Consider the following 13,864-nt stretch of genomic DNA (forward strand, 5'->3'; position numbering starts at 1 on the left):
TGAGGCTATTGTGCAAGACTGCCTCTGGATGTAGTGATTCCTTTATTCCTGCTGTAGTCACTGAATTAGACACATCTGGTTCAATCTAAATTTGAATTTCAAACACTTAAAGGAACAACATGCTGGTGAGCCAGCTGGGCTGCTAGATGAGACTAGAGCCTACTGGGTATTTTCTTGTCATGTTCTTGTTCTTGTCTGGGAGTGAACATAGGCCTTTTGTTGCAAACCTCAAAAACATTCCCAGTTTACTTGTTCTGAGTTTAGCAGGTGCTGGTTAGACACTGGGTTCCAGGATGGCAAAGATGAGCTATTGTTACTTTACAACCTCTCTCATCTTTAAACATCCCTCAGTTCTTGCTAATAAAAATGGCTGTTTTCCATCTTTAAAAATGTTTCAGCTTTCCTCCTGTTTTGAATTGTGCAGCAGAAGCTGGCATTTCCTTGACAGTTACTTGAAACCATTGTCATTTGTGAATCACTGCTCTCTTGTCTCTCTTTGTTTCTTGGGTTTCACTTGAGACTAGCTGTGCCCTGTAATGTGTTTGCTTAGTAAACCAGATTATACTGAGTACCACTGGGAAATTGCCTTTGACAGCATATGTGAAGCTAGCTCAAACACAGAATGAAGCAAAATACTCTGCACCTGGGGAAAGGCAGCCTTGTATTGTATTTGGAATATTGTAGCTGTGGTACTTATTAAAATAATAGTCTTAAATGTTATTTGTGTCTGCCAAATCAGGAGGTCATTAAGACATGTACTGTCACTAGATTTAAATAAGAGTGGAGTAATTTTATGAGTGCTAAAGACATTTGTAGCTGAGCAAGCTAAAATAATAAGGGTAATGAAGTCTCAGGCTTCAGGGCATAAAGGTCACCTGTGAAGTTTAGCAAGGAATTTTCCTCCTCTGTGTTGCATTGCACAGTTAGTTAAATGTGTATTATTGAGTTTCTGGCCTTTCCTTAAATAACCAGGTATTGGCCATTATTAGAATACCAGACTAAATCAGTCCAGGGTCTACTAAAGCATAGTAAGAACTACATTAATTCTCATAAAACTGGTAATGTGCCTGTTACTTTAGTGAATGAAAGACATTTAAGTTCTCTTTCAAACTGGGCTAAAATCCTAAGCAGTGTGTCAGCAATAACATTGCAGCTGCAAGTAGGCTGCATTTTTAATTATGAAATGAGACTTGTAGCAACTTCCTCTCTTGGAAAGCTATGGGGATTGCTGCCAAGACTGGTAAGCTTCAGGAGTTTAAATTCAAAGTGATGCTATATCCCTCCCCTCCTTTTTTTTTTTTTTTTTTTTTTTGAGTATCCTTCTCTGTCTCTGTTTTCAAAATTACCTCTTGTGTTGATGTTCCCAAACACAAAGCTAGCCCAGTGGTAAAGCAGTAGCAGAACCAGAGTGAACAATCGTGATCAAGGTCACCCTGCTGCAGCTGCTGGGCTGAGGGTAGGTACACCTGCGAGAGCACCACAGGCAAGATCTAATGAGGATTGCTGTTTCCCACTCCTTGGCAGCTGGACAGGATTACAGCTGTGCCTAGAGTCTCCCACATGGAGAAAACAGAAAGTGACCAGGATTATCTCATTACTTCTGCTCTTACTACTCACAGTAACTTTACTGCTGAAGCAAGAGAAACAATAGCATTAAGCATCATCTGGAGGCAAAGGAGAATAGATAAGCATAATATGAGGGAAGGAGGTATGATAGGACCAGAAGCTCCAAAAGGATGTGTTTAGCGTGGTGGGGGATGAGCAGCACAGACAGGAAGTGGTGCTGGTCTGCTATTCTTTTGGGACAGAAAGAGTTCAAAACCAGATTTGTTCTCTGGGAGCTCTGTGGAGGCAGCAGAATCAGCCTGTGGGGAAAAGCTGTCTTGTTTGTTTTGTAGCCAACACTTCAGGCTGACAGGAGGAGGGCGCAGGCTCAGTCTGTTACACGGGGATCCACATCAGTTTTTCAGCTGAGGAAGAGTCATTAGGAAGAACAGAGGTGTCCCTATCCCAGGAAAAAAGGAAGGGTAAGCGTGAAATAGGAGCTGGAGAGAGAGAAGCAGCAATGAGTGGAGACAGGGAGAGCAAGAGAAATGGAGAAGACAGAAATGCACATAAGACAAGAAAGGAGATCAGACAAAACCAGGAAAGGAGAGGGAGAAAAATTAGGAAAGGAGTTGATTGGATAATTATAGGGGCAAGTTATATTTCAGGTTTTCGGCTGTGATACTAATTTAATAATCAAAAGAAATGAGACTTCTTTCTCCCATGCTTGTCTTTTCCCCTGGTACTGTCTAATAGTTTGTGGGAGAGTCTCTTTCCTCCCTGGCCGTCACGAATCACATTTAAAAAAAAAAAAAAGGTGAAATGGATTCTACATTCTTCCTGATATGTTTGTGATGTCCCTATAATTTGTACATGTTGTTGGTAATCCACTCCGTTTTGTGAAACAAAGAAGTGCAAGTAGTCGGGAAGCCATTCTGACTAGAGTCCTGTAGTAACAGACCAACGTGTCCCCATGCAACCTGGTCCTCATGACCAACGTACCTATAACAGCAAACCAGCATTTGCAGTGCAGCCCTACAGTAACAAGCCAGCGTCCAGATAGCGTGGTAGTGAGATGGAAAAGATTTCAGCTTCAAGTTTCCATAAGTTTCTTGTAAAACACTTTTTTAAAAAGTGATGCTTTGTGTATGAGGAAAAACGTTTTTTTGATGCATGTGGGGAACGGTCTGGTTTGCGGTTACTTCTGTGATGCAACCCCAAAATGCACCAGTAGGGGGAGACTACCCTTTCCTTACTTATGTCCCTCCATTGTCTGAAATGGGTTGTTCTGAAACGTGAATCGGTTTCCATAAATGAACACTTCTTAAATATAACCTCACTTTTGAGGGGAGGAGGTGAATGAAATATCTGGAGAACACCTAAAGGTTCTCTCCCTCAGTATAATTAAAAACATCCACACCAGGGAGGATTGAAAGAACAGGGTGGGAGATTGTTGAACCCCTTTTCTGCCCTATCAAAAACAAACTGCTGTGTTTTGCCAGCAAACTTCAGTTGAAACTTCCTCGATTAAAAAAAAAAAAAAGTATTTGCTAAGTTACCTCACTAGTTGGTGCGGCACAAAGGTTGTATGTACAAACCCTTTTTCCCTTACAATATTCCTGCCAAGCCTTGTTTCTCTGTGTGGTGTAGTTTGCATAGTGGTTGACAGTGATTGCAACTTCTATTCACATGCTCATTGTTCTTGCAGGTGTGCTAAGGAATCGGAACCATGACGGACTCCAAGTATTTTACAACCAATAAAAAAGGTTAGCTTTAAACTCTTACCAAATATTGCAGGTTCCTGGAGATGCTGGCTGGCTATCATTTTAAAGTGGCTTTTTGGAACTCCACTTGGAAGAATTTGTGCTCTCCTGTTAGCTTTGTCCCCATTTCTCCTCTCAATCATCCAGGGAGAAGTTCTTCAAAAGTAGGCCATGAAACAGTCACTGAGCCCCTCCTTCCCCCTTTTCCTCTGGTAGCATCAAAAGGCAGGACTGAAGTGCTGAATAGTTTTGCAATGCACAAACTCAGTGACTCAAATTACCTTTCCTGACTCCCTGATTTTCCGCAGCATCAGAGAAGCAAAACTTGGAGATTTGAAATGTTTGACTTGTTTTGAGGTTTAGGGCTGGATTGAGGGTTCAGGACCATGGACAGTTGTCCAGTCAGACAACTAGACGTGTGCTTGGGTTGGGTGGCAGGGAAGAACAGGCTTGAAGGGTCTGGGTGTTTATATGTGCACATTTTTAGCCATTTGGAAGGCTTGTTATGAGCTCACAACAGACTCTTTTCTAAAAAGTGGGTCCTCTCTTGCTGCCTTCTCAAAATCCATGGAGAAATCTACCAGAAGAGCCAGATATCCAATTCATCCCTCCCCCATCCAAACTCCTCCTCACCCCTGTGCTCCACATGACTTTACTGTAACCAGGGGTGTCACTTAGCCCTAGTGATCATCTGTAACACCTTGTTGAAAGAGGTGGTGTTTCTGACATATCGTGGCTCATGGGTATAAAGTAGTCATGGTGCACACTTCAGGGAGGCGTTCCCTTACTCCACCACTGTGGAGTCATTTGTCTTACTCTTAAACTCTGGCCTAAGGGACTAGCAGTAAATACAGACCATTAACTCCAAGCCCTCTAAACTCTGCCTTTTCTTTGGACGTTAGTGCTGCTGATCCTGCATTTTGTTATGGCTGCAGATCAGAATCTGGGTTGGGGGAAAATGTTGATTTTTGGCTCTAGCTCCTTCAGCTGTGTCAGAATGTCTAAACGTTTCTGCTGAATGATCCGTATTGCCATTTGTGTTGTCACTATGCTTCAGAGTGAACACCCTATTGAAACAAAATGAATTTACGTCTTTTTAAGAGCTTTTCTGCACAGGGAGACTCAGGCAATTGAATTCAGATTAATGAAAGGTGTGAATTTAAAATGGTTTAGTTAAACTGCAGTAAATCCCTGTGTGGATGTTCTTACTCAGAATTAAAGAGGTCTTAATTTGGTGTTAGCTTAATTCACAGTAAATTCATCTAAACTGAATTAAGGCCACTTTAATTTTGAATAAGTGTGTCCACACGGGGATTTAATATGATTTAACTAATCCACTTTAGAAGTTAATTTGGAGCAACTTTCCTGAGTGTCCCCATGTAGATGAGCCCTTAGAGAGAAATGACAGCCCTAGCTTCAGTTTCAGTCAGGCAGCAGGAAATTAGATCTCACTGGGATAGTTATAAGATTGCCATAACTTTTTTAAAAAAACAGAAGTGTGTACATTCTACAGAAACTGATGCAGACACAAGGAAAACACTGGTGCTGCATACTGGCTCAGTCGGACTCTCAGACTTGCTCTCGATAAGAGTTATGAGCTGGATGTCTTTCTCAGATGGCTGGCAATGGAAGCAGCCACAACATTGTTCTTCAGAACAGTAACTTCTGCTCCTTCCCAATGGCCTGCTTGAGTCATTGGCACTAGGGCAGGGAACATACTTTACTCTGTTAAACACAGTGTGAATTTACAGCATTATAAAAGTCATTTATAACAACTCAGCACCTTTAATGCATCGTTCTACAAGCCAATTCTGCTGCTGCTGCTGTTTCCTATGGAAACTGTAGCTTGCTAACATAATGGCCCATCGTCGGAGGAAGTGAGAGGGCATATAGTTTATGACTATCATCTTTGCAGTTCATTCCTTTTTGACTTCCTGGTGTTGCCTGATCAAAGCTCTTGGCACCCAGTGTATTCGTGAATCAAACGGCACTTGCTAGGCTTCACGAACTGAGCTAATGTTTAGGGAGAAAAGTAGGATTTATGTACCTCTCAGCATGCCAGGCTGCTTTGCCTTTTTCCCAGACATGCCTGCCTGCTAGGCTGTCCTAAAAATGCCATTTGGAATAAAACATCTTTAAGGATATTGATTGCAGTCTTCTTTTAAATGAGTTGGTATGAAATGCCAAGCAGGTTTCACTGGCCCATATCGCATTACTGGCTTTTAAACAAGATCAACAATAGTGCCTGATGCTAACGAATCCGTTTCCTCAATGTGTTCTTTATAGTTTTCAAATCCCTTGCCATATTTTGTTTGCGGTTTAGATAATTGCCTTCATTTCCTCCACCTGCAGTCTGGCATGGTGGAATCAACAGCACAACTTTCCATTCCAAAGGGACTGTTGTCACATATAGACTCCTGGCTTGCTGGTTCCTTTTCCTGTTTGAGCAGCGATCGAGAGAAACCAGAAAATCTGTAGGGACAGAAAATGCAGCTTTGTTCTCATAGCTGTTTGCTATCATGCTTTCAGATTAGAAGTCCTTGTTCCCATTCCAAAGGCCACCCTCCACCCCCTAAAAACGTTTTTGGCTCTGCCAGATATTTTTAGACCCACACAAACATCTGGGAAACAGGCACCTCTCATACCATTCAGCCCTTCTATATTGCAATCATGGGCTCTCCAGGAGAATCCTACAGTAGTTTGTCTGCATTGGTCTGTGTGGAGCAAAGGTTTGAGCTAGTGCGTAGCATTGCCAGGGGCTCTTTGATCCTCCACAAAAGCTTACCCCTGATGTTACCATTGACTCCTGCTGTGCTGTGTGTCCTTGTTAGGTGGCTTGTGGTTTCGGATGATAGTGATGCCTACTCTGGGAAATCAGCTCCCAGTGAGGGAAGGGTTTGCTTCCTTTCCAAACCAGGCGTGTCCTACAGCTGCTGTCTGAGCAGAGTTAAGGCCTCAACTGAGTTTGTACAAGGGTATAGCTGGAAGAATTAATCTCAGGAAGGGTCTCTTCAGTTATTTTATAGGTGGTCTCTGAATCCAGGCATGATTCTTCCTTGAGTGTCTTTTGTTTGTTCTATCTTTTTGCCTCACCTGTTTTTTGGGTTTTTTTGTTTGACTAAAATTGTCCTTCCCTATTTTTGACGCTGCTGGTCCTGCCGTGCTTGTATTGCACAGTGATCTGTGTCATCCCACTGTTCCCTCACTGGCGCTTGCAGGAAGCAAACAGTGACAAGAATGAAGCTAGGAAAGTCTGGGCAGAATTCTCTGCTAAACTGAGCCACAGTTTCTTACACGTTCTAGTCCAGTGTCTCCCCTCTCTGCACCCTCGATCTTTTTGATCCTTGTTATATGGTAGTTTCTTTGTGCTCTTTCTCAGCGGCTAATTTAGCGATGTGGTTTAGTGCCCTGGAAAGTGGTGAGATTCTGACATACGTTGTGGCTTTTATTAGCATTTTTCTTTGTGGCCGTGGCCTCCACACCATTGCTAGAGCAAAGAAGATCACCTGATTTCTCTTGTCTGAGCAGCAAACCCCAGATATTCTTAAGATCACTTACCAAGCTTAGGAGCTCATCAGCACTGCTGTTTAACTGGTGAATGGGCTGAGCAATGTTGGAGCTCTGCTCCAAAGGCTAATCACTCTGACTCATTGCTGGTCTCTTCTGCCCCAGGCTGTCAAATTTGGGCCTCCCGTTTGGTGGTTTTCTATTTTCCCCAGTGCAGCTCTTGCTGCGGTTCTTCTGGGGCCTCCTATAACCTCATGAATCATCCACTAGCCCAAAGATGATGGAAGCAGCATTTCAGCGTTGATGGGAGCACAAGTCACTTTGGTAACTTTAAAGCTAGAGCCACTGGTTTCATGAAATTCAGACTGTTCTGTCTCCTTGCAGGAGAGATCTTTGAACTGAAGGCCGAACTCAACAATGAGAAGAAAGAGAAGAGGAAAGAAGCGGTGAAGAAGGTTATTGCTGCCATGACTGTGGGGAAGGATGTCAGGTAAAGGCTTTTTCCCTCTCCCATATGGTCTCCAACTTCATCATCTCCTGTGTTGGGAGCCTTTCTGTCCTGAAACACTGTGATAGCATTTGAATTCACACAATCGTTTGGGAGGTTTGATGGATTCTGAACATCTGGAAACCTTGTTACTAATTTTGACCCAGTTACAAGTGAAATGCATTTAGCTCTTATATAGCACTCTTCACCAGTAGGTCTCAAAGCACTTTATGAAAGAGAGGAGGATCATGCCCATGTTGCAGATGGGGAAACTGAGGCACAGAGTGGGGGGGAAGTGACTTGCCCAAGGTTACTCAGCAGGCCAGTGGCAGAGCTAGGAACAGAACCCTGGTCTCCTGAGTCCCAGTCCAATACTCTATCCTGCTGGTCTCCTCTTAATTTCTATGGATATTTGTCCATCATACTGTCCTAAACTGGGAATGAATGGGCATCTCCTTTGGGGAACTCCAGGGCTGGAAGAGTAGAGGCATCATAGGCCAGGATCAAGTGCTTTATTTGATTGCTGGAAGGTGGTGGTGGTGGTGGTTGGGAAGAAGCTTGCTAGCACTTTGCTTGGTTCAAACCAGTTCTGGTTCTTCACTTACATGGGCAATAAATGAATGCACAGAATTAAAAAGTATTCTCCAGTGCCGGTTTAGCCAAAGTCTTGTTAAACAAAACCTGTTCGTAGTTTAGCTATGTTAGGTGTCTTATCTGGGCTGACATTTTTTTAATCCACTTGTTAGCCTAGCTGGGGGGGTTGTTTTTAGTTTAAAAAGGTAACTCAGAGGTATTGTTTCCAGATGACTGTATGCCAGTCGCTATCAGACAAAGTTATTATTTGAACTAACTCATCAAACTGGGCTTTTAACACGGCATCAAACTCCTAAAGAGGAATGTTTATACAAAAGGCAAATAGCTATAAGTATTCTCAGGTTGTCTTTGCAGCAATTTGCTTCGGTCAAGGCTTCCAGATTCTCCTGTATCCTGCAGTAAAATCGTTATAATCCTGGGTTCATGGTCTGTTGCCAGGGAAATGAATGTAGGGTTGCAAATTAGCATTATGACTTCACTGCAGGACAGTGGAGATGCTGAACTAAAGAGACAGCACCTTTCAAATACCCCAAGGCCCAGGACCCATTAGCTTTGAGATCTGCATAACTCACCTGAGAGATGCAGTAATCCAGTAAAACCTTCCTCTGAAGTGCTGTTTACAGATTGCTACTTGGCATTTATATGAGCTGTGGTTAAATCTCTTAATTGTTTTAGATTATACTGGGTTGAAATTTGGTTTACAGTTTCAGTGTAAATCAGTTCTCCTGTCCCCTACTAAACATTGTGAAGTGTTGCTCCGTTCCCTGTTGTTTTAGGTGAACCCCAGAACTAGACGTGATGTTAACATTGTTCAGTCAACTTCATAATCAGATACGTCTTCTATAAGAGCATGTTATTTTACCTGCTCTAGGCACTGGTTTATATGAAAACACAGGAGGAGATTAAATGATTTAACTATTATAAAATCGTCTCCAAACTTTGTTTGGGGCGGAAAGTGCCCTCTGATTTGAACAGAACTTCAGACTTCCCCTAGCCTCCGTTGATTCCACTGTCATGCGGTCAAAGGGGTCATTTACGCTTCGTGCGACAGTTCATCTGACTTCTTTGCTTTCCCCTCCCTCCACTCTCCTTTTATCCAGCTCGCTCTTTCCAGATGTGGTGAACTGCATGCAGACCGACAACCTGGAGCTGAAGAAGCTGGTGTACCTGTACCTAATGAACTATGCCAAGAGTCAGCCGGATATGGCCATTATGGCTGTCAACAGCTTTGTGAAGGTAATTTGGCCCAGGGCTCATCAGAAAACAGCCTCATACAGTTCACGTCAATGTGCTTTGTTTGGCATGTGCTTCTCCTAGGCTGCAGGTAATCTACGTACTTGTACTCCCCAGTCCTTGGGCTCATGGGGGTGCAGGAAATTGTCTCAGACCTGAGGTCCCTCCAGTCCAGTATCCCATATCCGACAGTGGCAAGTGTCCGGTGCTTCAGAAGAAGCTGCATAAGCCTGGCAGTAGGTGGTTCTGAGAGGACCACCCAGAGTAAGTTTTACTGACCCCCATCAGTTAGAGGGTCGCTTATGTCCTGAGGCAGGAGGGTTTCTGTTCCTTGGTCATGTTTTAGCCTTTATTATAACTCCAGACTTTCTGGTTATCCATAGAAATGTCTAGTCCTCCTTTGAATCCTGCTAACGTCTTTGTCTCAATACCTTGTGGCAATGAGTTCCCCAGGTTAACTGTACATTATAGACTGTCAGGGTTGAAAGGGACCTCAGGAGGTCATCTAGTCCAACCCCCTGCTCAAAGCAGGACAAATCCCCAAATGGCCCCCTCAAGGGTTGAACTCACAGCCCTGGGTTTAGCAGGCCAATGCTCAAACCACTGAGCTATCCCTCCCCCCTGTTTATTTAGAACAGTATTTCCTTTTATCAGTTTTAAATTACCTACCTTTCAATTTCATTGATTGTTCCCTTGTTTTCTTGTCATCAGAGTAAATAACAGAGTCTGATCCACCTTTCTTGTACTGTTCATTATTTCACATACTTTTACCATGTCATTTATATCTACATCTTCTAACATACTTGACTAAAAGAACTTATTTCCTTGGTATACTGTGGCTTAATGCTCTAAATAGAATTGAATTGACCTGCCAACATCCAAAGAGTACCAGTAAATAAGTCAGAGCATGTTTCTAAGCTTTTGGTGTGGCAGGAGGGTGTGAGCTTGCTGCTGCTGCGGGGGGGGGGGTGGGGGGGGAATGTTCAGAAGGGACATCTGCTTTCCAAGGTCAGCTGTGAAGGTGCAGCTCCCTACATGAGCAGACTCATGGGGCAGAATGTAGTTATCCATTATATCTTATTAGTGAGTGATGTAGCACTTTCTGACCTCCTCCTTTTCCTGCTTTAAAATTTCCCCTCTAATGTGTTATGGAGGGGGTGAATTTTGGTGGGCAGTAACGTAGTTTGGAACAGTTCAGGCTAAGTCACCATCTTAGTTACAGTTCCTGACTTCCAGGAGTTGAACGCATCTGTCAGAGAATCACTTCCATGTATATGTCTGAAAATCAGTCCCTTTTTCAGGTGTTTTTCCATCATAAGAGATTAAATAGTGCACGGTAAGCGTGCCTCGTGGTGTTGGGGGTTTTCATGCTTCGGTCTTTTGTCTACTGAATTTTGAAGCACTTTGTTAACAATATAGATTAATCCTGCTGGTAATTAGCAGAAACAGAGGCTGAATTTTTAAAATCGAGTTAAAATTACATTGGTCTTGAGCTGCGAGATCAACTGTGTCCAGTTCTGCACCCCACCTTCCTACACACAAAAGCACTGCTAGGCTGAGAGATCTATGATAGCTAAGGTCTGATGCATTGCAAACTACCATGGCTGTGAACCCCAGTTCCATGGTGACACTATGAAGAACATTTATTTCTAGTTCTGGAAGTCTATGAGAAATTGACTTGGAAGAAAGTCCCGTTATGTTAATTGCCATCTTACATCCACTTAAATTCTCACATGATTTTAGCAGTCACTACCTCAAACCACCAGGGTTAGAAATCACTGGCAAAAGCATTCCTCTCTAGCTTACTGTCCTTGAGATTGGGTGATCAAGTCATGTCAGCTGAAGCTTTGGGTGAGGAAAAACAAATGGCATTGAGAATATGACTTCATTATCTGCAAGCTGCCAGGGCTAGAAACCACTGAGAACCGGTAAGGAAAGTTTTCAGAACCAGTAAGCTGTCCCAGCCTTTTGTCCTGGACCAGAAAATTGCCTTTCTCTAGTAGGAGGACCCATTGTCTAGGCAGGGTAAAATCAGAATATCCTGATCCCAGCTTTCAGCAGCTATGGTGAAAAACATCAGTGGCTTGCTTTACAAACTCTCTTGTTGCTGTTGCTTCCCTCTGCAGGACTGTGAGGATCCAAATCCGCTGATCCGTGCTCTGGCAGTCCGTACTATGGGATGCATCCGTGTGGATAAGATCACTGAGTATTTGTGCGAGCCGCTCCGGAAGTGTCTAAAGGATGAAGACCCTTATGTGCGGAAAACGGCAGCCGTCTGTGTGGCGAAGCTGCATGACATCAATGCCCAAATGGTGGAGGATCAGGGATTCCTGGATTCCCTACGTGACCTGATTGCAGACTCCAATCCAATGGTAACGTACCTCAAATGCACTTCATACTTGTAACGGGGCAGGTAATCAAGAATCCTGAGAGTTCCTAAATGCACTCAGTGTCCCACGTCCTTATGGATGTGTCTACTGGGGAACATTCAGCCCCCATAAAGAGCGGGGAGTGGCTTGTTCCTCCAACACACTCGCATTCTCAGTGTCTTTGTAGATTTCTCCACCACGTGAATCTTCCACTGAAAACCTTTATAGACATAAAACTTCAGTTTACGCCAGACCTTTTCTTGGTGTGTACATCTGCCTCCATTTCCAACCAGTTTAGCAAAATGCTGCATTAAAGAGCCACACTGGAGTAAAAGAAATGTCAACTTGTTTGTTTGAATTTTTGAAGGGTAGAGGGCAATGAAAATACAATTTTGGTGTGAATCAGAACTTGTGCATGACGGGAGTCAAGAGGCAAGATTGGAAGCATGTTGCACTGATTTGAAAAGACATATTGATCAGCTTTCTGGCTTGCCCAGTCACCCTTTGCACTGCGGTGGTTATGAAACGGTGTCTGGTGCCTCAGTGGGGCTGGCATTGAAATCAGCCAGTGAGTCAGCTATCTCTTGATTCTTTCTCCCTGGCTGGGACTTGAGAATTACTCCCCTGCCCAGTTCTTCTGTCTCAGATAATGAACACAGATAAATTGGATAACTGTGAAATTCAATCTCATTCTGTAATTGCCCAGCCCTGCTAGGAGATGGTGAAATGCTGCCACTGTCCTCTCAAAAGGCATCTCCTGTTTCTTTCTGAGACTGTGGGTTCTGCTGGCAATAATAGAGGTGTTGAGCTGTGCTGTGCTGACACACAGTAGACTTGTTTTTGTCTTCCCTTCATTTCCGATACTAGCTTGTTTAATTCAGGGTTGATCCCTGAGAATGATATGTTGGATGTTACCATCTGAGCTCTGCCAAGAGCTAGATGTTCCCGTGCACGTGAGCGCGCTCTGTGTGTGTGTGTGTGTGTAAACCACTAAGAACTCTTCATTGGCACCAGAGGTCATTTAACTGTTACACAGTTATCCCCAGCCTCCCTCTGGGAGGAATCACAGCTTGGGCTCTGAGCTGGGAATGCTGTGCTGCTCAGCTCCTGCAAAGAGAGGAGCGTGGTAGTGTCAGTGCCTCTTTGAGCCAGGTCAGGAGCTGTACTCATTGACTCCTAAATGAGTCATGTCCGGCTTCCCCAGCCATGAGAACGGCACTGCCTGATGCAGGGCTGCAGGCAGTCCTGGAGCACTCCCAGCACCATCACTGAGTTATTCCTCATTTTTAGTAATTTTAATATCTAAAGATGGGGCAGGAAGGGAGGAGATTTCCCAGCCAGCCAGTGGCTCTTCAAGCCAGGCGTTGAGCACCTTTGTGGGGACGTTTGTACTAAATGAAAACAAACTCAGGCTTTCTAAGGAAATTCGGAGCTGGTGCAGTTACAGGTACAAGTGAGATGCCATGAGATTGTTCCCTTTTCCCAGGACAAATAAAATTCTTGCCCTCGTGGGCATTGCTGTCATGGAAGTCTTGCTTCTCTTTGTACTTGTATGCAGTACACAGACAGAGAGCAGACTGACATCACTTGAGGGCCCTGCACTCATTTATTGCTCTCCTGGGTCGGAGTTCATCAGCACCATTCTGTTGCCCTCTGACGGGTGCAAAAGGCTCAGGGTTCATATCTTGCTTATTCCTCAATAAGAGTTAAAAATGTACCATAAAGTTTATACGATACCACGTCCCTAATTGCTCTGTCTGATGCAACGGCAAGAAGAGACCTTGGGATTCTTGAGCTTCGGTGATTTCAGATACAGGGCCTGTACCTTTGCTGTGCAGGTGCCGATATCTACCAGTCAGGAGAGAGATCTTGTTTGTGTGGCACTGAACTCTTGTCTCTAGGCCTGTCCATTTACCGCATTGCTTTAAGCAGAGTGAAGAATTCTCTATAATCTTAGGAGGAGCTACAAGTTTCAGCACTTGCTTTTGAATGTAAATAAGTATTGTCTTTAACAGTTAAAACATGGGCATTACATTAAAAAAGCCCACAGCAGATAATAAATGAAAAAGCTGAATGAGGGGCATTTAGAGGAAGTGGAGTCATATCCAGAAGCCAACAGTCGTTAAGCCCGTAAACCCTCTTCAGTCTTTATTTAGAAGTGCAAAGGGACAGGCTAGCTGGATATTTAGGGAGAGGGAGTTCCTGCACTCGAGGGGCTACCACAGCGAAGTCAGGGTATGATCTCTGTCTAGGAGTTCAGCTATAGGCAACTGGTGTCATAGTGCAGATGTCCATCAGGAAAAGGTTCAAGGAGGAGGTCTTGAATATAGCATGAAGAGAAGAGCCTCTTATGAAATTCATTGCTG

General features: G+C 43.8%; 1 protein-coding gene across 7 annotated transcripts in view; it reads left to right on the plus strand.

Moving 5' to 3' along the window:
• AP2B1 (adaptor related protein complex 2 subunit beta 1) overlaps positions 1 to 13,864 on the plus strand; it is a 108,115-nt gene that overhangs the window by 9,036 nt on the left and 85,215 nt on the right. For 5 of the 7 annotated variants that reach the window (XM_044993264.1, XM_044993267.1, XM_044993263.1 and 2 more), the window contains 4 exons: positions 3,254 to 3,311; positions 7,200 to 7,305; positions 8,997 to 9,132; positions 11,256 to 11,501. In XM_044993264.1, the coding sequence (XP_044849199.1) occupies positions 3,275 to 3,311; positions 7,200 to 7,305; positions 8,997 to 9,132; positions 11,256 to 11,501 (525 nt within the window). In that variant the 5' untranslated portion in view covers positions 3,254 to 3,274. Of the gene's footprint in view, positions 1 to 1,397; positions 1,457 to 1,849; positions 2,028 to 3,253; positions 3,312 to 7,199; positions 7,306 to 8,996; positions 9,133 to 11,255; positions 11,502 to 13,864 lie in introns of those variants that run through there. The other 2 variants (XM_044993266.1, XM_044993265.1) reach the window with 2 other exon arrangements.

Source organism: Mauremys mutica, chromosome 19 (genome assembly GCF_020497125.1).
Source record: "Mauremys mutica isolate MM-2020 ecotype Southern chromosome 19, ASM2049712v1, whole genome shotgun sequence".
NCBI lineage: Eukaryota > Metazoa > Chordata > Testudines > Geoemydidae > Mauremys > Mauremys mutica.